At 41.6% G+C, this 25,968-nt stretch overlaps 1 protein-coding gene across 13 annotated transcripts in view; it reads right to left on the reverse strand.

Moving 5' to 3' along the window:
- cdh23 (cadherin-related 23) overlaps positions 1–25,968 on the reverse strand; it is an 874,975-nt gene that overhangs the window by 658,652 nt on the left and 190,355 nt on the right. For 12 of the 13 annotated variants that reach the window (XM_069885556.1, XM_069885568.1, XM_069885559.1 and 9 more), the window contains one exon: positions 8,445–8,639. The exons of the other annotated variant lie outside the window; for it this stretch is intronic. In XM_069885556.1, the coding sequence (XP_069741657.1) occupies positions 8,445–8,639 (195 nt within the window). The remainder of the gene's footprint in view (positions 1–8,444; positions 8,640–25,968) is intronic. 13 annotated transcript variants of the gene reach the window in all.

The raw sequence follows: 25,968 nt of genomic DNA on the forward strand, positions 1-25,968 counted from the left end.
TTTAAAAAATAATTTGCCCATTTTATGTGGAAGTGTCAAGATTTAATTGTTTCAATGGGAGCTAAATGTCTGATGGAGGCGTAACAAAAATCATGGACCGTCAGAATCTGTCACACACTACAGAACGTGCATTGAAGGTGAGGGGGAGGAAATTTAAGAGCAAAGCGCAGAGCACAGATGGCGCCTGGAATAGGAGTAGTGGCAGAAGCAAATTCAATTGTAATTGTTATGTCTGTGTTACTTGGGAGGCTTCTTAAATAACTTTGAGATGCAAGATTCAAATAACAAAAGAGACTTCACTTATTGATGCCTTCCACCATCACAGAAAAACTGATCACACACACATGCGCCCCACAGTTGTGCACTACAGTTACTACAGTGAGAAGGGTGTATTCTTATACCGATTCAAAATAGTTCTCATTATCCTAACAATATAACAGTAGTGTTTAAGGCACTTTTTAGATAGAAGGGAATGGATGGATATCTACCAGGAAAGAGGCAAATTTTTAGTTTAATTTGAACATCCTGTCCAGCACAGACATGTGGGCCAAAGAGCCTGTTCCTTAATTTAATTTAGGCACACAGTATGGTAACAGGCCCTTCAATCCTACAAGTCTGTACCACCTAATTACAGGTGCATAGATAGGGTGGACAGCCAGCAGCTGTTTCCAAGGGAAGAAACACCAGAGGAACATCTGTACAAAGTTGAGGGAAGTTTCGAGGAGACATCAAGGATTTTTTTTTAAATAGAGATTTTTGGGTGTCTGAAATGCTTTGTCAGGGATGATGGAGGGTGAAACATTAGGGGCAATAACACCCGATTGACTTATAAGCCCCTGTACTTGCCAATCAATCTGTTCCCTCTTTCAGCTGTGCCCCCAAAATGGTGATGCTGCCATGAAGAGGAGCAAAGATCCAGCACTCCCGCGGGGCCCAACCACCCAGTCATCTGCTGTCAGTTCCGCACAGGCTCTGAACAGCCTGTTAAAGGAGCTGATGGTAGTTTTATTTAAAATCCTGTGACCAGTGTCTGCACCCAAGATGGTGGTGCCTCCGATTGGCAGAAACCATGAGGGATTGCAGACTCCAGGAGACTGGAAGACTGGCACAGGCCACCAGAAAATGGGGAGACCACCACCCCCACCCCATTCCCTCCCCCCCTACCTGTCTGAGCTAACCCTTTCATACTGGTATAATTCTAGTAAATCTCTGAATTCTCTCCAAAGCCAGCATGTCTTTTCTCAAATAAGGCACCCAAAACTGTACACAGGTGCCAGGCAAAAGGAGAGAGAAGCAAGCTTTGAATAGTGATTCTTTCCTTTACACTTATTGGCAGACTTTTCCAGAAGCTGGGCATTACTTTGGTACATATTTAGTGCCACAATGTTTACAATCGAATGTCTCTCCATCTTTTTGTTGGTTCCGGTATCTCATTTTTTGTTTGTGTGTGTGTGTGTGTGTGTGTCCAGAGACTGTGGCTATGACTATGCCTTCATTTTCACTGGCTTTTACACCATCACCGAGCTTCTTTGAGTGCTGCAGAGCTAGTTCACTGGCGGGGCATATCTTCACAGCTCCATCTAAGTTCTGCCTCTCTCTCTCACTTTTATTATCATTAATTCCAAACACAATCTAGCAGTGAACCAAATTGACTATTCTTGCTTTTAATTTTAAGTCTAATGTAAAAATATCAAAGTTCTCTCTCTGCAAATGCGTGCACGAGCAAAACACGTACCTCTTGAGGGTTTCATTTTTCTTTGGTGAACACTGTTCATCAAACATCTCGATAACCTTGTTGAATTTGTTTTGGTCTTCTGCCTCAGCAAAAATAAATGTGCTGATAACCTTGAGTGCTTGAGATCCTGCCATGGTAAGTCGCAGTGCAATTTTTTGTGTATCCAGTTTGCTATTTATTCCAATGGCTTGCAAGTACACCATAAAGCTTTGTTTAAACAGCCTCCACTCATGGTCAATATTTCCAGTCCATTTTACAGCACTAGGAATTATTAAACTCTTCATATTTTCACTGCTGATATTGACTGTTACTCACAATGCACACTGTATTTCTTTTTTTTCCTTTCATTCCTCTGCACAGCAGAACTTGCTTGTTTCTTCCATTCCTGGCTATTTCTTCCACTCCTCATACCATGTGATGTTTCTTTTATTACATTAAAGAAACTTGGGTTCTTTTTAAACAACTAAATTTATTAACTAAGCAAACAGCACTGAGACAGAACATACACATGCCAGACCTCATGTGGAGGCATCCATCTTGACTCTACCCAAGATGCAACAGCATTCCCAAGATCCAACCTTCCCCAGAAGCTGCACACTCCATCTCTGCCTCCTCCTGGTGGTAGCACTCTATCACTACAGGTTGTATCCTGGGCTGGGAGTCAAGATGTTGAACAGACAAGTCCTATTCTGCAGACTCGAGAAAAAAAAGAGGCCAACCCTTCATTGCTGTATTGCACGGTTTTATATGGTGTCTTCCCGAAAAGGTCCCAAATCTTGCCCACTCTCTCACTCCATTTCAAAGAAAACAGGAACATACTCTCTCTTGAACAGCCATGATTTAGACCAAATCAAATAAAACCAAATATCAAATACTGAAATACATGGGTGAAATGGGGAAAGGATAAGGTGTTGTTACACAGAAAATGGTAGGTGCCTGGAATGCACAGATACAATTGTTAAGGTACCTTGGGGCCTGTGCTGAAGATTGTGGTGCCCGTGCTCAGCAGCAGCCATGAGGGGTCCAGACTCCAGGGAGAAGTGGAATGGTGTCAGGCCATAGAAATGGGGAGAACCACCACCACACCCCCCACCCCCACATTGTAAGGAGAAGCAGATGAGACAACCTTACAGGATGGTGACCACGGCAGCAGACCAGTGAGGGGCTCAGGGAACCAATGTAGGCTAGGGGTGACTTGCGGGCATGGGACTCGTATGGGCTGAGAGCTACTGGTGACTGGGTGATGTAAACCAGGTATAGGATCTGGGATTCACAAGGGTGCTGAGGGCAAGAAGGGCTCCTGATGGACCTCGGGCAGTGAAGATTTTCTGATTGTGTCAGGGATCTGATGCTTGGGATGCCAATGGATTGATCAGGAGTCTATGCAGCTGCAGAGGTGCAGGAGACTGAGGCCAATTCCACAACACTCAGATTCTCTGAAGGGTCACTCTATTGCTTTTCTTTCTCTGACTATGAGGATCAGGCAACCCTAATGGTGACTCTTTGCCTTACAGAAGGCAATTATGTGTAATATGGCATGTCTGTACAATTACATGACAAAGAAATCTTGAACATCTCAGGGTACTTTGACAGACACATGATGGGTTGGGAATAGAGGGATGTTGGACCATGTGCAGACTAATGGGATTAGTTATACTGATATTGTGGCTGGTACAGACATGATGGGCACGTCCTGAAGATGAGTGGGTTAAGTGGCCACCGAATTGTCTCTAGTGTTCAATGTTGACAGATATCAACTGACTTTGTGGGAAGAAAAAAAGTTGTGTATTTAAATAGGCAACAGAGTGAATTTGCATGCATTATGAAACCAGGACAATGAGTGTAACATACTTGTGGACATCCAAAACTCCTGAAAGCTGTAACCTTAGCCCAAGTCATTATTTTTCAAAGAAGTCATTCTTTTTCAAAGTTGACAATTTTCCCCTTTGGTTTCTGCAGCACACTTGCTCATTTGCAAGTGAAACCAAAATTGTCAGAAAACCAATAATCAAGTTCCTTTCAAGCAAACCTTGTGCATCATTCAAGCAAACTGTGTCACTGTGGTGAGACACCACTGCATACGGTTACTGGTACTGTGTATATGTATGGTTCATATGTATGGCTGGCCTGCTTTCCCTCAGTGACTCCATCCTCTAAAAAAAAGGCAGTTACACCAAGTCCCTCCCTCAATATGAGTCATGGGATTGGGCCACAACAGGAGCATGGCCAAAGTCTTATGTCATCTTGCAACTTTTGGTATTATTAATAGTGCATCAGACGTGTACCACGGTGACAATCTACAGACAAGAAGCTTGGCTGCATGCTCAGGTAGACATCAAGGAATGAGCTATGTTTCTTCAAGAGGTAACACCAGTTTCTGGATGATGGGCAACTGAACCATGCACAAGAATCTTCTAAAGCCAATTGTGTTGAACATTTAATCCTTTTTGATTGATGTATCTCCAAATGAGGTGATGCAAACAGGACTTGTGCTAAACAACTGATCATTTCAGTCATTTATTAGGCTTTGAACTAGCTTTGCAACGGACTTAGCAAGTTGCATTGCAAAATACAAAATCTTTAAATGGAAATATATCACAGTTGGCTGACAAAGGAAGTCAAAGCCAATTTAAAAGCAAAAATTAGCAGGAACACAGAGGATTTGGAAATTTTAAACTTGCAGAAGGTAACAAAAAACTCAAAAGGGATAAGATAAAATTATCAATGTTAGCTTATGAATAATATCCAAGAGGAAACATAAAAGCTTCTTCAAGTACAGTATATAAAGAATAAAAGAGAGGTGAGAGTAGACTTAGAACCACTTGAAAATGATGTTCAAGAAATAATAATGGGTACAAGGATCAAAATTAATATTTTGCATCAGTCTTCACTGTGGATGACATTATCAGTGAGCCTCCAAGGGTATCAGAGAATGGAAGTGGGTGCAGTTACTATTTTGAGGGAGAAAGTGCTCAGAGAGCTGAATGGTCTAAAAGTTGATAAATTTCCCAGACCAGATGAATTGCACCCCAAATTTCTGAAAGAAGTAGTGGTAGGGACTATGGAGCCACTGATAATGATCTTTCAAGAATCGATAGATTCAATTGTATCAAAATGAATGTGTTGCCAATATCTTTCAGACATTACCGATTCCATTACCTCAGAGGTTTTTTCAGACTTGAACAAAAACATCAGAAAATTCCTCTGACAAGGTCAGCAAACCCAGAGTCACTATTTAAAAATTAGCACGGGATTACGAGACAGGGAGGTTTGAATCTCCAAGAAATATTCTTGGGTAGCCCAAATGAAGTTTGTCAACTCCCTGTTTGGCAGAGGAAAGAAGTCTTCTTGGGGAAAAAGAGAGCTGCATAAGGTTTGAGGATAGCAGATTTTATATATAAATGGAATTCAAAATTAATTTTGGATGTCAAAGAAGTTCCCTTATACCAGAGAGAAAATATGCATTTGGAATGTTCATTTGTTGAACCCAACTTTGGCCTCTGACTTTGTGAAAGACTCAAGTCGCATCTTCGGCGACATTTGAATGTTGCAAATTTTTTAAATTTAAAAAATTTATTGGAATAAAATAAATTATCAAATCGGGCCTAGCTCCTAAAATGCCTCTAGCTCAAAATAGGTTTATTCCTTTAACAATGGACTATAAAATCCTGGACACCTGGTCCCAAAAAGGGATACGGCGTATCGAGGATTGTTATGAGCAGGGGAAATTAATGTCATTTAATCAATTAAAAACCAAATATGGTGTATCTAATAATACAATCTTCTTCTATTTTCAATTAATATTTTATTTAAAGGACAAAATGGGCCCAATGATAACCTTACCACAGTGGAGTCAACTCTTCCTTCTCCCCCATCTACCCCTCTCAATGCCTGGAAAAAGCAGCCAACAAATTGAAGTATTTATCCCACTCCAAGTTCTCTTCCTCCTCCTCCCAACAGAGAGATTCAAGAGTGTGAAGACACACAGGACAATTTTATACATGCTGTTATCAGGCTTCTGAACGAACCTCGCACTGGTAGAATAATGCTGTGCTCATTTTATTTGAGTTGTATTCTGTAATTCTATTCTCTGGTATAGTGTTTTATTCTGTGGATGGATGCTTGCAAAACAAACCTTTTCAGTGCATGCAACAATAAACATAACCTTGAACTTGAAGTGGAGTGGATAGCAAATTTTATCTCTCAATAAATGTCTCAAACAAGCAATGGAGTCATCTTCACTGTGCTGCTGTGTTTGCTGGGCACAGATTGTTTGGTGTAACCATGATCACAATTCACAAATATCTTTCAGGAAGCAGACTTTGAGTTGAAAATCCGAGTTGATCCCAACTGTCATTTTGGTGGGGGAAAGACATAATCGATAGACTTCTTTCCCTCATCAACATTTTTGTCAATAATGATCTGAACTCAAACGTGAAAGTCAGGGACTGGCCATTTTTTCTTTTCCTATCTCTCCACAATGTGAAAGAAAATATGAAATAATTGATGGACCAGTCAGTTGTAGTTTAGTGAGTCATATTTCAATGTTGGAGTCAACAAGTTCCAACACAAAAATTAAATTCTAAATTTAGATAAACAGCACAGTAAAAGGCCCTTTTGGCCCACAACATCCACTGACCAACAACTGCTGTACATTTTGAACAGTGGGAGGAAACCCACCCAGACAAACTCCTTACAGACAGTTCCAGATTCAAACCCTTGTCGCTATCATTTTAACAGTGCTGCACTAAAACCATGGAGCAGTTATCAGGTCTTGCTGCACCATTGGAGTGGCCAGCTTTTAATCAGACTCCATTTTAAAACCCTATTTCTCCTCAATGCCTGCCAACATTTTGAATCTCAACCAACACCCAGGAGAAAAGGGTTATCTCTGCTTGTGTGCAACTTATGGGATTCTCAGCAAAACAAATGTGACCAGTTCTCAAAAAACTGCAAAGGCTTAAAAAAATTGCAACATTCAAATGTCGCCGAGGATGCGATTTGAGTCTTTCACAAAGTCAGAGGCCAAAGTTGGGTGCAACAAATGAACATTCCAAATGCATATTTTCTCTCTGGTACAGGAAGCCATTGATGACTGCAAATTAAATTTTTAATAAATGAATAATAAATGACACCAACTTCTAGGTTATTTGTCACCCTCTCTGATTAATAAGCTCACATTGATAAAGATTGCAATCAAATTGCCTCACACCATTTTCTGCTGCATTAAAACAAATCCATTCAAATTAATTTCCATGCTGATTATGTTATGCACAACTTCTACTGATTCTTCTTTATACCACATTCAACATATTTCCTGACACTAAAATGGTTATTCCTGCATCAGTCTCTCCCATCCTGAATCAATGAGGCTACCCTCAACCATTACTCTCTACAATTCCCTCTGAAAATTCATAATTTGTCATCTCCTGCTCATCTTTGAAGCCTGTTCTAATCATTCTCTCACATCTTCATTGGTTGTTCAATGCCTTCATCCTCCTTGTATGGAGAACTTGTATGGAAGTGGGTTTCTTCCACTCCAGAGACCAGCTCACAAAAAAAACTCAAGCATTTTTGACACAGTGAATTTTGTTTTAGACATACAACACTGTAACAAGCTATTTCATCCTACAAATTCTTGCTGCCCAATTTAAACCCAATTTCCCTATGTGATAGTATAGATTCTATCACCAATGTGTAAATGTACATATTGTACAGATGGTAGTGCAGGATGACTGTGATTGGCTGAGAGTGTAGCCACACCTACTGGTAGGTCTTAAAGGATTGCTCCTAGCCAGACCAGGTCATTCTGGACTGGTCGACCTACTTGTGATATGCTCCATTCTTTTAGTTAATAAAAGCCTTGGTTTGGATCAACAAGTCTTTGGTTCTTTCGACGCGCATTACATCCTACAACCCTCGGAGACTGGAGTCCCTGGGGAAAACCCACACAGACATGGGGAGAACATACAAACTCCTTACAGACAGTGCAGGATTTGAACCCTGGTCCTGATTCCTGGTGCTATAAATGTGTTGCGCCAAACTCGTGGCCAATTATTGCAGATATTTTAAAATCATAACATGTTGATTCTTAAAATCAAAGCTGAACAGATGGCCACGTTTTCAGAGTGAAGGAAGGTGGAAGTTATGCTTCCACTACAGCTTAAACTACATTGGAACTACATTTCTGGGCATCAGATTGTAGGAAGAATGTATCTGGGTCCAAGGTTAACTTGTAGGTTTCAATCAAGACCTTGTAATGGAACCGATTTACAACATCATACAAACAAATAAAGAACACACTCACTCTTTTCTGTCAGCACACTATGAAGTTGACTTTCTTTTATTCTTCACTAGAAACAATAATGCATTCTTCAATTCCCAAACACTACCCAGCTGAACTCCTCTGACCTTCTCATTGGCTCTCTGCCACACAAGACACCCTGACACTCTCACTCTCCTCCTCCTGATGAAGGCAAGCTCGCGACCATTCCTATAAACTTCAACAAACACAAACTTAGCCTATCAAGCATTTCCCTATCAGACAAACCACTCATTTCAGGTGTTCTGAATGTGTGAGGGAAATTAAAAGATGGGGGGGAGGAGGGGTGGTTGGGGTGGGATGCAGGATCTAGTCTACTTCCCACTGCTCAAAGAGAGCTCTCTCACGTGCTCCCAGAAAGAACGAAAGGTGACAATGGAATCGTACCGTCGCGTTGACTTGCAGTTGATAGGCTCGTGTGGTCTCATAATCCAGTGGCCTTTGAACAGTCACCACTCCCCTGGCACCGTCAATGGCAAAAAAGCGAGATGGGGGCTGGAAGGAATACAGCACACTGCCACCAGTTCCCTGATCGCGATCCGTGGCATTGACAATAAAAATCGGAGTCCCTGTCGGTGTGTTCTGCAAGAAAGAGAAAGACTGAAGATAAATATCCCAATAAAACAGCAAGACACCCAGGCACCCATTTAGATGTACATTTTAAGTATCCTCAAGAGTGAGCAGATGCCTTCCTGAGGTTGCATCTCGCATGAATATTTTCAACAGACAGAAGATCTGAAAGAGTACACACAGTGAAACAAGAGGTGGGTGCATCAGGGGGAAAAACAGGCTTGGAAAGATCAGATAACTTGAATATCTTTCTGTGTGTTGATTTTATGCAGATTTTAATTGCAGACCAACAGAGCAATTCTAATGCACATAAATCATGAGCACTTCTTTGTTTTTTTTTAACCTTGTTGAGCTATATATTTGCACCTTGAGCTGTTGGTTTTGGTTTGAGGTGTTTATAAGATAGTAGCCTCAAGGAAGCATAGTTAGCCTAAGGCAGGGGTCTCCAAAGTGGTTGATATCAATCCCTGGGGGTTAATGGGGCTATCCAAGGGATCAATAAATACCAGGGGGTCAAAAGGGGTGTTGATAAATGGTGAGGGGTGGGGGGGGGTGGTCAGTTGAACTTCTATGGTGGAAATCAGGGGCAGATCAATGGAAAATAGTGACCAACTTCTCAAGAGTGGGCCTCATTGGCCGCCATGCGACTGAGCATAGAAGAAAGATGTATGTGTTCTTTGTATTCCATGAAAGGGTCAAAAGTCTAAAAGGTTTAGGGACACCTGGCCTAAGATCAGCATGGTTAGTGTAATGCTATTCCAATACCAGTGACCCAGGCTCGAATCTGGTGCCATCTGCAAGGAGTTTGTATGTTCTCCCAGTGTTTGCATGGGTTTCAAAACGTATGAGGTTTATAGAATGATTGGGTGACACAGGTTTATGGCTGGAAGGGCCAGTTACCGTGCTTTATGTCTAATTTAAATTTAAAATTTTAAAGTGACATCGAAGGCAAAAGGCAACACCATTACAAACAGCTGAGAAAAGACTTAAGCTATAGAGCATGTAACACAAAAAAACAGGTCATCCACGCTGCTGATCAAACATACATCCATATCAACCTCAATTTTGCGAGGCCCACACAAATGGCATGTGTGTGATGGCAAAGCATTTGGAGAAAAGTGATGTAATCAAAGAGGTACGTGCAAACACTACACAGACAGCTCCTGACATCAGGAATGTACCTCCACAGGTCACTGCAGCGGTGAGGCAACAGCTCAGTGAGCTGCTCTGTCCTAAAGTATCTAGAGTTGAACATGAAAATCTGGAGACGCTGGGGTAGATTGAAACACAAATGTGCTGGAGAAACCTAGCTGGTCATGCTGCATCCCCAGGAAGAAGAGAATAACCTCACAAAGGGCCCAGGCCCAAAACATTGGTTAGTTTTTCTTTCCTATGGATGGAGCAGGATCTATTGAGTTTCTCCAGCACATGGGTATGGCAGGGAAGCATCGAGAGATTGTCCTTCAACTTGGAATTTGAACACTGTCAATCCCTGTGCAGCTCATCGAATAATAAGGCTAACCAATCTCATTTTTGGAATAGAGAGGGCCTTAGACAATGCAATCAGATAACTTTTTTTCTTCTATCTCCCAATTTTATGCTTCTATAATCTTTGATTTGAGATTGCTGGATAAAAGTTGAGCCTCTCTCTCTCTCTCTCTCTCTGGATTTTTATTTGATGTGCTCATCGCTTGACCAAGTCCTTTTGAATTTTCTCAACACTGTTTGGTCTTTGCTTCATGAGTGATAGCCCGGTGTTGAATACTGAAACCTGAACCAAAGCCATCTTGTATTCAAAATGAGGCTTCGATGTGCAGTCACGTGTGGCCAACACTGGGAGATGAAAAGGCACACAGGGATGAAGCAGAGGATCAGGAGATAGAATTTAAGAGTTTAATAGAACAGAAGCTTATTAAAAAAAATCCAATTTCTAGCATCAAGCAATCAATTTGAAAGGCCAGATACAAGGACAAGGTAGAGTGGCTGCAGAAAGTACAGCAGAGACAGGTGAGAAACAAAATGCAGGAGCCCAGGGAGTTACTGTGCTCAGGAATGATTCGGTGAAGAGAAGGAACTCTTCTAAACACCTAAAAGGGGAAGAAAGCAAAAACAATAAAACATGGGGGGAAAAAAATCTTAAACCAACCATGAGATTTTTGGGAATGAAGCCACAACTGAGGTTTTGGGAGCATTGAAACATGAACTAAATAATTTTTAACAATTTTCTGCACTAAAACTACATGAAGACTGTATTTTGTAATTAAAATGGGAGACTGGCAGATTTTCTCAAGGATATTCAAATGTAATTATAGTTGGAATGCACACGCCATAGATTTAAAAGGGACTGGACTCGGGGGCAGAGGGTGGTGGGGTAATGGAAAGAAATGCCAGAGAAGGTGGTCAAGGCTTCTGTCATTTTAACACATTTCAATGGCCACAGATATGAAAGGTTTGGATGGATTATGGGTTCAAAGAGCAATGAGTCTGGACCCAGGCTGAACACAGGAAGGATCTTTATTGAAACACATATAAGGGGATCACAACAGCACATGAGTACTCTCAATCATCAAACACAGTATAATCAGTCACATCAGACTAAACACGACTGAAACTAGCATCTGCTTAGATTCTTTCAAACACAGTACAACCCAGTCACATCAGACTTAACACTACCTATATGAGCAATTGTGTACAAACTTTCAAGGACAGTGCAACCCAGGCACATTGGACAGATTTATAACAACCAAGGATTGGAGGAAGAAAATCTTATTTTCCAACTGGCCACCCTCCAGCCAGGTGGCATTAATATTGACTTCTCTGCTTTGTACTAAACCTGCTCACCTTTCTTTTTCCCTCTCCCTTTCCAGTGCACACCTTACCAACGACTCCTCCAGCATTGCACCCAGTTCACAACCTGGAGTGAAACAGGGTTCATCTCAGATTCAAAGAGCAAAAGATAAGTCTACATGGTGGACTTTATAGTACAGTAAGCTGGAGGGTCCAGCCAGGTAATCACCAGGTGATTAAAAAGGCCATTGGTCAGGTGTGCACTAATAGATGGGCAGAATCCAACCTTGATTAGTAGGTGTTGCGATTTCTGACGAGGTTCTAGATGGAGAGGCCACATGACTTCAGACCCACCAGGTTCTGGACTGAAGTCACACGACCCCTCTACAATCTACAGCTATTTCCTCTCGTGGGCCACTCTTGAAATAAGGGTCACCGTCAAAACAGCAAGGGCCGCTCATTTGGGATTGAGATGAAGGAAACTTTTTTCGCTCTCTGAAGGTTGAGTTGCTGTTCTGTTCCCCAAAGGACAAGCAGAAACAAGGTCCATGATACATTGCCTGGGTTATTTCCAAACTTCAGGTTTGATGGAAATGCATGTACTTCTCAGGCCCTGAGGTTGTCTCAAGCGTGTGACAAATATGCAATTATTATTGATGAGCTGTCACTGAAGGAAATGAGTTTTCTATGAATATTTTAAGGCAGGTTCTTGATAAGTAAGGAGGTGCAAGTTTCTTGCGGGGGGGCAGGAAAGAAGAGTTGAGGTTATAATCGAAACAACTGTGATCTGATTGAATTTAGATTTTAAATTTTGACATACAGCACGGTATCAGGCCCTTCCAGCTCATGAACCCCTATATTCGAAATACACCAATTAACCTGCAAACCCCATATGTTTTTGGAGGGTGGGAGGAAACCAGAGCACCCAGAGAAAACCCAAGCAGACACAGGGAGAATGTATCAATTCTTTACAGACAGCGCTAGATTCAAACCCAGATCACTGATGCTGTAAAAGCGTTGCGCTAATCACCAAGCTAAAAATGCCGCCAATATTGGAACAAACCCTACAGGCCAAGTGGCTTGGTTGGCTCCTAATTCCCTTGCTCACATGTCATTCTTACAACATATTTCACCTGACCGCGGGTACAAGAAGAAGTGCTAATTTCACGTCTCCCCCTATAGAAAACGTGCAGAACTTTCATTCTGCAACCATTTCCAGTGAAGTTTTAAACAACCTCGATCAACTTCTGGCTAATGATGGTTTTAAAACCTGTCAATGCCCCGTGGCATTGCAGCATCAAAGATTACAGCCTCTGATCACACTTGGATAACTTTTCTGCCGCAGTCATCTACAATTTTTTTTAATCACAGAAACTGGGATCATTAGCAAGGATCAAGACACTGGAGGTACTCAGTAGGTCACACTCACGGGTAGTAATTGCAAATAAAGGGAATGGACACAAATAGTTGGCTGGTCGCTACGATCCACAATCTTACGTGACCTGCATCTCATTGTTTGACCCAATTTTCTATCTTCCAACTCTGGACAATTACCCCCCCCCCCCCCCCCCCTTTCCTATTAAACAGCCAGTTTCACCCTCACAAAGCAAACCAATCAGCCACACTCTTCCCCCACCATTCACCTGTCCACGTTCCTTTACTATTCCCTCACCAAGCACAGTAAGAGTTCACAGTCACCTTCACTCCCTCTGAACATAATTCTACATCGACAGGTCAACTTCCTGGAAGATTTAGAAAAAGTAATGCTTTTGGTAGCTGTACTGAAATTAAACATTCAGACACATTCACATTCAGCAACACCCAGGCATTTAGTCATAGAATAAAAGAGTGCACAGAAACAATACCTTCAAGTGCCCATCCACACTAAACAAATTAACCTGAACTTGATCTGAAGCCTTAGATACCCAAGTGATTCAAGTGTTCATCTAGATCAGTGGTTTCTAAAATGCCTCCCTAAATCACATTCCATCCTTATATGAGAGAGGAAAGAAAAAGTCTGAAAACCACTGTTTTAATCGTACCTAAATGATTCATTATGTGCACGGTTTCATAACTCCAAAGGAAATGGGCCAATGACAATTTTTCTCAAGCAAAATATTTTAGTAACGATTGGGTCTAGAGCAGTGGTTCTCAACCTTCCCTTCCCACTCACATCCCACCTTAAGCAATCCCTTACCAATCACAGAGCACTGATAGCATAGCGATGACTTAAACTGGAATGTGAGTTTAGGGGGCAGTTTGAAAACCACGGATTTAAATATTGGGGAAATATCCTCTAAATCTCTTATTCATCATCTTAATAAAACCATGATCCTCAGCTATGGGTAAAGTTTCCCCCAAGACACTGCCTACACTCTTTATAATTATATTTTTAATTTTAATTTGGCCATATAGCATGGCTACAGGCCCTTTCAGCCCACGAGCCCAAGCAACCCAATTACACCCATTGACCTACACCCCTGGTACATTTTTTGAAGGGTGGGAGGAAACCCATGCAGACATTTGGAGAACATACAAACTCCTTACAGACAGCACCAGATTCGAACCCCAATCACTGTAACAGTGTTGAGTTATCCACCATGTTATCTGTGGCTGCCCCTAAATAGCCCCATCAGGCCCCAACTTGGTCTCCTTCACTCCAAGAGAAGCAAGTCCAGCCAATCCTGCATCTCCTGATGACTGAGATGCTCCATCCCAGAATACATTCACTGAACTTTAACTACCAAATCTGGCAGGCTTTGAACAATTTTCATTTCTACCTCACTCTCCAACTTGTCTCAAGATCAAAAACGAGAAGCCTTACAGAGAGATCATAGCAGGATGTCAACCACAGTAGGATTTAAGTTGAATACTTGAACTTGCATCCCATGAGGACCGACACCATCCCTCTCATGGCTTATTATGCTTTCTAAACCTTACTGAACGTAAACACAAACTAAAATGTCCATGTAATCAGTTTAATATATCACAATTCCTTATCCCCTTGCTGGTCTGGGAAAAAAAAAACAAATGAATTTTTATTTGTTCAAATGAAAAACTTTTTGAAATTTGTCCTCTGGGTCATCTTAAAATATATCTGAAAATAAACAGAGAACACAGACACTCTGAAGGGACACTTTTGCTTCCCTTACTCTTATCGTTCGGGGCAATGGTCAATGCTCACGGCAACTCTTTGTTTGCCTTATGGGCAGAAAGAGTTGGTCTATCATGTATATTACATTTTTTTGGTCTGATTACATGACAACAAAAAGAATTTTGAAATGTATAGAAGCACTAAAAATATTCTCGCAGATTAACTAGGAAGTTGATTACAAGTTGAGAATTTTGACCAGAATAAAATGCAGATTGATGGATAAGCAATGAAGGTTTCATTTCTCAAGTGTTCTTAGCAGCTAGTCATTACAGACAAATTCAGTGTTTTGTTGCAAACTGCACTAAATCCATGCTGACCACTGATGAACTCACTGATCCCATTATTTTCCAACATTCCTGATATTCCATCCCCCTCCTACACCATTAGTACAGATTCTATCACTAATGTGTCTATGTACAGATGGTAGTGTAGGATGACTGTGATTGGCTGAGAGTGTAGCCACACCTACTGGCAGGTCTTAAAGGATTGCTCCTAGCCAGACCAGGTCATTCTGGACTGGTCGACCTACTTGTGATATGCTCCAGTCTTTTAGTTAATAAAAGCCTTGGTTTGGATCAACAAGTCTTTGGTTCAACTGATTCCACCCCTCACTGACAGTGAAAATAATTTACAGTGGATGGTTAAGAATCAGACTTAACTGTCTTGAATATGTTGTGAAATTCATTACTTTGCGGCCACATCACAGTGCAAACATTTCGATGAATGACATTTCAAAATAAAATAGTGCAGGAAATAAAAAAGACAAAGTGTGTTTCATTGCTCATTCAGGAATCTGATGGCAGAGGGGTAGAAGCTGTCCTTGTGCCACTGATTGCTCATCCTCAGACTCGATGGTAGCAGAGTGAAGAGGCCATGGCCTGGGTGGTGGGAAGGGTGTCCTTGAGGATAGAGGCTGCTTTCTTAAGCCACCAACATGTAGATCTTTGGGTCATGGGAGAAAGCAAGGGAAACTGGAGGGGACTCACATGATCACAGGCAGAACATGCAACAGAGGCAGCAGCCAAGATCAGGACTGAAGCCAGGTTTCCAGAGCAGCGAGGCAGCAGCTATGCGTGCAATCTTCAGCAGCTGAACAAAGCAATGTGGAGGATCTTGAACTTTGCATGCAATGGGGCAAAGGGCTTTCCAACTCAGAGCCGCTTGATAGAGCAGCACCAACTTCAGAGGCCAAGTGAGGCACCATCCAGTGGAATACCCAATCAAAATGGCCCACGACTTTTCTCAATTAAAAAGTGTCTGAATATTTAGAATATCATGGCTCTGCAGTCCAGTAGGGATTCTACCAAATGTTATGAACAGTTTAAACATGGAACCAATTGTGGCATTACAACAAATGGTAGGCTCTCAATTTTGGTTTGCATACCCAAAGATTAATTAAGGTGGGGGTGGGGGGGGGGGGGAAATTGCAACCCGCATTGCCCAATGAGCCTAGTGACCTGCTTCTGTTCCTTTATCTGTGTGATGTGCTATTGAGAAGAAAGCAGACACAAAACATAAAGACTGTTCAACAGGCTTTATTCTACATAAACTTCCACTGAGCTGGCTGTGAGAGTGCTTTGCAGACTCTGAGACAGACCTTGAGGGGCTGGATCTAGCTTATATCCTGGAGGGTGATTGGCAGCCGACCGGGTGGGGCTTGGTCCATTCAGGTCGGCTGATTGACAACCGGCCAGGTATTGCCTTGTCCTCCAGTGCTCTTCTCAGGTACACAAGTTGCCCCCTGCAGTCGGCTAGTGGTGTATCACCACAATCTTGTGATCTTATCTTGCAATGAATTGTCAATGTTTAACATTCAGTTAAAATTGAAGACACACCCCTGATCAGATTTGCTGCAGCCTGTGAACTCTGGAGTTAACCAAGAACATCTGCAGATGCAGGGGTCGAGTTCACTACACAAGTGTGTTGGGGAAACTCACGCAGCATCCAAAAGGAGATGGAGGATAACCAGTGTTGTCTCATGATAGATCTGATGAAGGGTCCAGCATGATCTGCTGAGTTTCTGCAGCATTTTTCTCTATTGTAAAGCACAAACTATGCCTGGCAGAAGTTTCTCCTTCATTACATCAGCCTTTTTCAATGGGGATATTGATGGAAGGTGGGAAAATACAGACTGAAATAAAGTATTTTTTTATTTAGTTGGTAGGAGAGAAGTGCGGAAGAAACCAACTAAACTTGACTGCATCTTCACAGAGATGGGCTCAAAAAAATTGAGCAGTGTCCTGAGGGGGCCATAGCCAACAGGTTGACAATCGCTGCATCAAATGTCAGCATCACTGCAGGTCCGTGGTCTTCAACCTTTTTCTTTCCACTCACATACCATGTTATGCCCTAGATGCTCTGTGATTGGTAAGGGATTGCTTAAAGTGGTATGAGTGGGAAGGGAAGGTTGAGAATCACTGCTCCAGACCCAATTGTGACTGAAATATTTTGCTTGAGAAAAATTGTCATTGGCCCATTTCATTTGAAATTATGAAACTATGCACATCACGAGTCAATTAGGTACAATTAAAACAGTGGTTTTCAAACTTTTTCTTTCTATACGAATACCACCTTAAGTAATCCCTTACTAATCACAGAGCATCTAGGGCATAGGGAATACTTAAAGTGGTATGTGAATGGCCTGTTGATAGGGCCAAGCAATACAAGCTGGTGATTGTGCAATAATATATTGAGGCAATGAAGGGAAAATTAAATGTTTCACCGTGATTTAATCCTGTCTCCGTAAAGAGAAATTCCAATTAAGTCTTTCACTCAGTAATCATTTCCACAGTTGGCTGTAACTGCTTAATTGAAAGGATTTAATTTATGGCTTAATATTCCATTTGGCCTCCAACGAACCCCAAAGAGAAACCAACGCAGATGAAAGTTGCTGTTCATTCAGTTGTAGGACACACACAGAAATTCTGAGATGCAACCACTACAGTCACCATTCATAAAAATACGTTCTACCACTGAATGCTAATGACGCGATTCATAAATTACTTAACGGAATAAGACTTGAATAACTGCACTTGTTTTAAAAAAAAGAATTCTTTAATTGCATCACCCTATCTCCAAACTTTATTTTTAATCACATAAATTTATAATAAAGAACAAAATAGAAGAGATAAAGGCTTGCATTTATATAACAAATTATGGCCACAAGACACCTCAGCCCAGAAGCATTTATGAAGCAAATCTTTATCAAAGAGGAAGCATACAATATAAAATAAGATTTTGCTATCTGTGGAATAAATTCAAATCCTCAGAAAACCTAACATTGCAATGAGATTTTGAGTAAATTGGTTTGAACAAATCTCTTCAAGACTTCAGAGCGGTCAAGATTTTTTGGAGGAAGGGTGGAGGGGTTGGAATGGGTGGGAAAGTGAATAAAGATCCATACAAAGCTAACGCTCAATATTTTGGGTCACAAGCCCACAAAAAGACCTTGAAATGGAACTCAGTGTACAATGAGCAATATTTTTCAAAGGCACGAAATCTGATTCAGAAGGTGGACATTAGACTGTTTGCACATTTCACTCTGTCATTTCGCATTTGTGATGCCTGGCCCATTTCATGTTGTCCTATAAAGTGGGCACTCAGTTCAGGGGCAATAATAACCAAGAAACGAATGTTGGCTTGCCAACACTGGTCACATCATGTGAGTGAATGGGGACACCAATATCCCTGAGCGTAAAGCCTTACAAAAGGTAGTGAACACAGCCAAGGACATTGCAGGCAAAACCCTCTCCACCATCGAGAACATCTACAGGGAATGCTGCCATCAGAGAGCAGCAGCAATCACCATGACACCCATCACAAGGTCTGTTCTTGCTGCTACCATCAGGAAAGAGCTATAGGTGCCAGTTGTCTGGCAGTGGTCTAATCTCTAATACAAATCTGTATTCACATCCTAATTACATTGGACAATGAAAATTTTGCTTCCTGAACATTTCTGGGTGTATTTTATGGATTTTGGGCTGCTGATCATGAAAACCACCTTACAATTTTCCTACAATGTATTTTTTTTAAGAAATAACCTATTTTTGTGATTTCCTGTCATGTTTAGGTCTACTTCAAGCACACAAAACCGTGAAGTGTAACATGTCATTGAAAATTCCTTTTCTGCATTTGCACTTGGATTTCTTCCCTGCCGATCAGTGACCTTGCGATCATGGAAAAGGGGTATCAGGGCAACTGGAATCCATCAATGCTGGCTGACTATTGTTGGACACTGACACAAGAGGCATCAGATGTTGAGTATCAATTAAAATCAGCAGCAAAACATTTTGAGGTCAGTTGAACTAATGCAACGTGTCAACATCATTGTGTGATTAAACAGGCTCAATTCAATAAAATGTTTCTCCATCTTCTGACATGATGTAGCAAATCTGAAATTATCTTTGTTGAAGTTATCTATCATAATCCCCCATTTTTATTTAAAATCAAGAAGCAAACGTTTCAGGAAAAAAAAAATTTGTTCAGTGTTATGACTGAGATCTAATTAAGATCCCGTCAACTGTGATCTGTACTAATCTGCAACAAACCACCCTAAAAGAGCAACTTCTGCAATCTCAGCCAACAGCATTGCTGACATGTAAAATGAGTTGCAGTTCTCCGATCCCTTACGTGACCCAGTGACCGTCCCGTTGAATGGTGTGAGAGACCAGGAGCAGAGGGTGCCATCTCAGGATGGAACTTGACCATCTAAAGTTTGCAAAGATCAAATGCAGAGATCTCAAAGGCATGGGGAACCGTTTCAGCAGATGAGCAAAGACAGGGTCTCAAGTCAGAACATTGCAATATGAATACAATCACCAGTGAGATGAAGGAATTCTGGTCAAAAAGTTGCCATTGATGAGAGTTTGTCATGTACACAAGTACAATGTATGGAGACACTGAAATTCTTGCTGCAGATATACAGATGCATATGTTGCAGATATACAGATGCATAAAAACACAAACAATTAATAATTTAATTTCCACATGAGAAAAAAGAAAATACAGAAAAAGATAAATATTCACAACTGCAGTTAGTGCTAAAAAAAATCAATTTAATATTTCAATAGAACAAAGAGATCTTTGGTAGTCCTGGAATGGTGTGATGGTTAGGGTAGTACAGAGGTCATTGGAGATTAAATGAAGGGCTCGTCGGTAACATCTTTACCTCCTTTGGACAATAGGAGCTGAGTTCCTCCAGCATTTCTCTATCTTTACTAAGATGTGAAACAAACAGTACAGCACGTACCAATGTCTCAATCCAGATCCTTACTTAGGGCAATTACACAGAAGGGTTTGATGCAGAGAAAAAGACACAGCACTCTCAAAAACAGAAGTGGCTGGCTGCAAAATTGGTCATTGTGGCCTGACATGAGGGGGGTTAACAGATTTCCCTTTGTTTAAGACTTGGCGGAATTAGTGAAGCAGCAGACAGACAGATCCTTCTATGGGAAATTACATACCCAATCCAAGTCCCTTGGTGAATGCTCATGTCAAGTCACGCTCCATGGAGCTGAAGTAAAGCGGTTAAACATGTTTTTGTAGTCGAGTTATTAAAATACAGACAAGTAAAATTAGTTGTTCCAGATTCAAATTTGCTCAGCATGTGTGAATTTAATTAAAACACTTCCACTGAATGCAATCTTTGATATGTGTTCATAAATTAGCTACATCGGCAATTTTAACCTTGGCTCCTTTCATGACAAAACAAATCGTATATTCTATCAGTGAGTAGGTTGTTGCAGATGTGATGTGTGACACATGTAATATTTAGTATCTGAATTAGTTTCATTAATCACCCATCAACCAACTTTCCAAGACTTTGAAACTTTCTTCAGGTCACAGGAAGATAAATTGAGGGCGGCAACACTGTTACAGCACCAGGGGTTCAGATCCCGCGCTGTCTGCAAGGAGTTCATATGTTCTCCACGTGTCTGTATGGGTTTCCTCTGCATGCTCTGGTTTCCTCCCACCCTTCAAACTGTATCAGGGGTTGTCAATCAATTGGGTGGCACAGGCTCGAGGGCCAAAAGGGCCTGTCTAAATTTAAATATAAAAAATTAAAATTGCACTCTCATGAGCAAACATCTCAGGGGGCTTCACAGGTCTGTTAATTGACACAATTTCACATCAACTTACCACGAGAAGCACAAAAGTCTGCAGATCCTGGGATTTCAGTAAAACACACACAGAAAAGCAGGTCTTGCAGTGTCCATAGGAAGTAAAGAAACATTACTGACATTTCAGGCCTGAGCCCTTCTTCAAGGAATAAATTATGGACAGGAAGGTGTCGGAATAAAGACTGAAGAATGGGAGGAGGAGTCCAGAGCAACAAAGGGTGTTAATTGGATGTGATAAGAGAGGGAGAGCTGGGGGAAAGGTGACGGGGAAGAAGGCGGCATGGGGGGGTAAATGGAAACTGGCGAAACCGATGTTAATGCCATCCGGTTGGAGGGTACTCAGATGGAAGATGAGGCATTGTTCCTCCAATTTGTGGGTGGCCTGAGACTTTTCCAGTTTCCTTTAATTCTCCCGCACTTCTTCTTCCCCATCACTTTTCCCACAGCTCTCTCTCTCTTCCCTTTTCCCTCTGTCTCCTTTCACAGAGACAAAATCTGTTCTTACCTCTTCTCTCATCATATCCAATTAACACATTCTGTTGGTCTGGTCTCCTCCCCCTGCCAGTCTTCAGTCTTTATTCTGATGCCTTCCAGTTCTTTGCTTGTACCTTGAAGAAGGGCTCAGGACCTTTAATGTCAGTAATATATCTTTACCCCCCACCCCAACCCGGACACTGTGAGACAGGCTGAGCTCCTCCAGCATTTCCAAGTCTTTCTTAAAGCAGAGTTGGAATTTGTACCATTTCAAGGACTGTGGGAAATGCGTGCATCCCTTTCTCTGCCAGAGTCATCGTGATGGACGACATGGCGAATTTATCACAGCAAATAGGTACTGAAGGTCAGTTGCAAATATATTTCAGTCCTTAACCAATCTACAAGAAAGGCTGCAAGGCACTAGACATTCTGCAAATTGGAGAGTCATAAAACTCTATTACCAAGAATCAAATATCAGTAAGAGGACAGTGATTAGCATAAAATGAATACATGCAAATTTAATGAGGTTTGTCACATCTAACTTCAGGAATCAGGTCCTGCGACGCCAATACTGAATGATCCTTTAAGATGACAAAGGGATCATTATGGTGCCACAAAGAAAATTTTATGGAATTGGAAAAGTCTTCTTCATACTTTATTAATGAATAAGCATTTTGATTTTTATTTCACAAATTAAGCTGTAAAATTATTCCTGGATCCTAAATAATTTACGCAATGCACTGTCTGAGCCGATGATTCAGTCTTCTGAGATTTCTGAGTCTGTCCATTAATCAGACCAATAAAACAAACTACCTGCAAGTCCTTTGCACCAACTTTAATCATTTCCACATCGCCCGATTTATTTGGGATGTAACTGTAACAGTGAGATCCCACAAACTAATAGCCCATTCACACTGGCACTCTATCCCAGTAATTAACTGCCAATCTACCAGTTAACGTGCCAGTATGCATGCTGACAGATCGGCACGCGGGTGTCAGATCGCCCTGGGGATGGAACTGGTTCATAATCACATGACCTGTGCTTGATGGTAGATGCTGGGGAGAGAGAGCCATTGATCCACTGAGCACCATCTCGATGCATTTGCAGTGGCTGGAATCAACTTTCGCTGCTAGTTGTATGTTAATGATATGGAATCATTGACTTTGAGGCTACGTTTGCAGGTGAAACACAGACAGATTGTGAGGAATAAATGGAGAGGCTGCAGGGAGACTTTGAGAGCTTTGGAGGATGGGCAAAGAAGTGGCAGATGAAATAGAATGTTGGAAAGTGTACAGTCTTGCACTTTGGTAAAAGAAATAGATGGGCAGACTATTTGGATGAGGATAAAATTCAAAATTTGGAGGTGCAAACAGATGTGAGGCCTCCTGCAGGATACCTGAAAGGTTAACTTCCAGGTTGAGGTGGTGGTGAAGAAGGCAAATCCAATGTTGACATTCATATCCAGCAGAATAGCATACAAGAGCAGGGATTGATATTGAGGCATTAAAAGGTGAGGCCCGTTTTGGGCTCCTTTTTTAAGAAAAGATGTGCTGGCATTGGAGAGGTTTACAAGAATAATTCCTGGAATGAGGGGATGAGAATATGAGGAACATTTGACGGCTCTTGGATTGTACTCCTTGGAGTTCAGAAGAATGAAAGGGGACCTCATAGAAACATTTCAAATATTGAAAAGCCTGGACAAGGTAGATGTGGCAAAGTTGTTTCCCACGGTAGGGGAGTCTACGACAAGCGAGCACAATTTCAAGACTAAAATGTTCCCATTTAAAACAGAGTGGTGAACCTATGGAATTTGCTACGAAGGGCAGCTGGGGAGGACGTCAGGTGTATTTAAGGCAGAGATTGAAAGAGTATCAAAGGCCAGGGAGTGGGGCTGAGTAGGAGAATGGATCAGTTCACGATGGAATGACTGAGTGAACTTGACGGGTTCAGTGGCCGACTACTCTTAAGTCCTGTGGTCTTACACTGGTGTTTTTTAATTGATATTTTAAAGCATTGTGGGCAATATGATGGCACACGACTTCTGAAAAAAGGGATTCAGAGCAATTAAACATCCGGCTAAGGAAGTCGACAAGTTTTCATACAACTAATTTCCATTTAGAAATCCAGTGAAATTGGTCACAAAGCACATGGATTCAATGTAATAACAATGCACTGTAAAGGATCACAAATCATTAGATTTTGCTTCAACACAATCAGACTACCATTTTTGCTATTTTGCACTTTGGTTTCTTTTTTTGTTTGCCCCACCCCACTGAACATAACCTTGAATTATGTTACCCCACAGCCTCTTTAACTGCAGGACTCCACCCAGCCCCGGGAGAGCAGGTTCCGTGTGCTCCGACTTCCCCCTTCTAGCTAGCAGTGAGCATCAATTCGACCAGATGGGCTCAGGACACTTGACCAAATGCCTGAACGCAGCCCACTCTCACGACCACCAGAAAGGATGTTTGTACATTGGAGAAAGTGTGTGGGGACACAGTGGAGGGTTCTCCGAGATGAGATGGGGAGAGCTCAGAACTAAGAAAGGTGCTGTGATGGAGTTATACTCCAGGCCTCCCAATACAGTTCCCTCTGTAATGTTTGGGACAAAGAAAATTTTTTTTTCATTTTTTTGCCCATGCTCCACAATTTTAGATTTATAATCAAACCATTCATATGTGATTAAAGTGCACATTCCAGATATTATTCAAGGTTATTTGAGTACATTTTGGTTTGACAACGTAGAAATTACATTACTTTTTATAGTCCCCTCATTTCAGTCCACTATAATATTTGGGACATAGCAATGGTATATATATATATATATATATATATTAGTCGTCATATTTAGCACTCAGCTGCATATCCCTTGCATGAAATGACGGCTTGAAGTCTGCGTTTCATAGATATGACCAGGTGCTGAGTATCTTCTCTGGTGATGCTCTGTCAGGTCTTGACTGCAGCCACCTTCAACTCCTGCTTATTTCAGGGGCTTGTTGCCTTATGTTTTCTCTTCAGCATACGGAAGGAATGTTCAATTGGATTTAGATATTGTGACTGACTTGGCCATTCAAGAGTTTTCCAGTTTTTAATTTTGGAAAAACTCCTTTCCTCCTTTAGCTGTCTGCTTGGGATCATTGTTTCGCCATCCAATGAGTTTGGAGGCACTTGTTTGAACTTGAGCAGATAATTTAATACACCTCAGAATTCATTTTACTACTGACATCAGCAGATACTTGATCATTGTAGAAAAGTGTGCCAGTTCCTGTGGCAGCCAGACATGCCCAGACCATAACAACCCCACCACAGATAAGGTGGTATACTTTGGATCTTTGGCAGTTCCTTTAACCCTCCACACTTTGCTCTCGCCATGACTCTGATACAGGTTGATCTTGTTTTCGTCTGTCCACAATACCTTTTTCCATAATTCTAAAGGCGCTTTTAAATACTTCTTGGCAAATTGTAATCTGGTCATCATGTTTCTGAGGCTCTCTTATACCTGCTGCAATGAAGTAATTAAACATAACCAAGTTGTCACAAACACACCTGTGAAGTCAAATGTCCCAAACATTATGGTGTCCTGAAATGGGGGAAATGATGTATAAAAAGTGCAGTTATTTCTCCATGGTCAAAACAAAATGCATACAAATAAACATATAAAATCTGGAATGTGTTCTTTAATCACATGGAGCACAGGGACAAACAAAGGAACAAAAGGTGTCTTTGTCCCAAACATGACGGAAGGCACTGTAGATATAGACCAAGATTCTCCATCGTTACATCACTGCTCTTATCTCCATAAAAGGTCTGAAGACAGACAGACTGGTTGAATTCACTCCATCTTCCAACCGCCTAGGGAGTACACATAGAGGTGGAGTGCAGTCATCCACCTCTGCATAAAACAATTGCTGTTGAAAGTGCTCAAATAGGAAGGTAAGATTATTGACATTGCGCTGACAGCTCCATTGCCCTGCTGCATGTCACAGAGTGGCCAGTGGAGCCGTCAGGCTGTGCTCGCTCACTCTGCCACGCTCACTCACGCCACCCATTACCTCACGCCACCCCACTCCCACAAGGCACTCTCCTGCCATTCTCTATCACGCCACCCGCTCCTGACAGGACTGTCAGGCAGTGGCGCGGGGGTATGGTGGGGGGGGGGGGGGGGGTGCCTGTAACAGGGCATCCTCTGCTGTGCTACACATCCCACCCCCTTTTGCCCCTAAAAGCTGACGCGCTGCTCTGGGCTACATAAAAGGATTGCACAATCTGTCTTTTCCATCCTCTGCATAAAAGGTAAATTTGCCTTTTTTTAAAAAAAAATGAGCAGGCGATAACGTAGCTTTTGTGCATAAAAACCTTGTGTGTGCATGTCATTGAGAATGTGGTCAAAGGGGCATTTCATATGCTACACTCTTTGATGGTTGATTAAACCATTCGTTGATACAAACACATTTCTGCACCGACCAATGTTAAGCAGATTTGTAGTTAATAATTCTATTACAATGTTTGCTAATTAACAGCGAGCTGTAACCCTTATTGACATTTTATGAACTTGCATATCCAATCCAATCTCATCAATACAATCTTGCTGAAAACAATCTCAGACACAATCTCGGCCGTTGATTTTGGACAAATGCACCACTTAAACATAGAGCAGCCAATAATACAGGGTCAATGGTTGCAGTTGCAAATGCAAAGAGCCAGTATTTCTTATTCTGGCTTCAACAAATGCATCGACTTTAGGGCAATACACAAAATTGCTGGGGAAACTCAACAGGTTACATTGCATTTCCTGCAGACTTCCCT

The sequence above is a fragment of the Narcine bancroftii genome, chromosome 6, assembly GCF_036971445.1.
Source record: "Narcine bancroftii isolate sNarBan1 chromosome 6, sNarBan1.hap1, whole genome shotgun sequence".
Taxonomy (NCBI): domain Eukaryota; kingdom Metazoa; phylum Chordata; class Chondrichthyes; order Torpediniformes; family Narcinidae; genus Narcine; species Narcine bancroftii.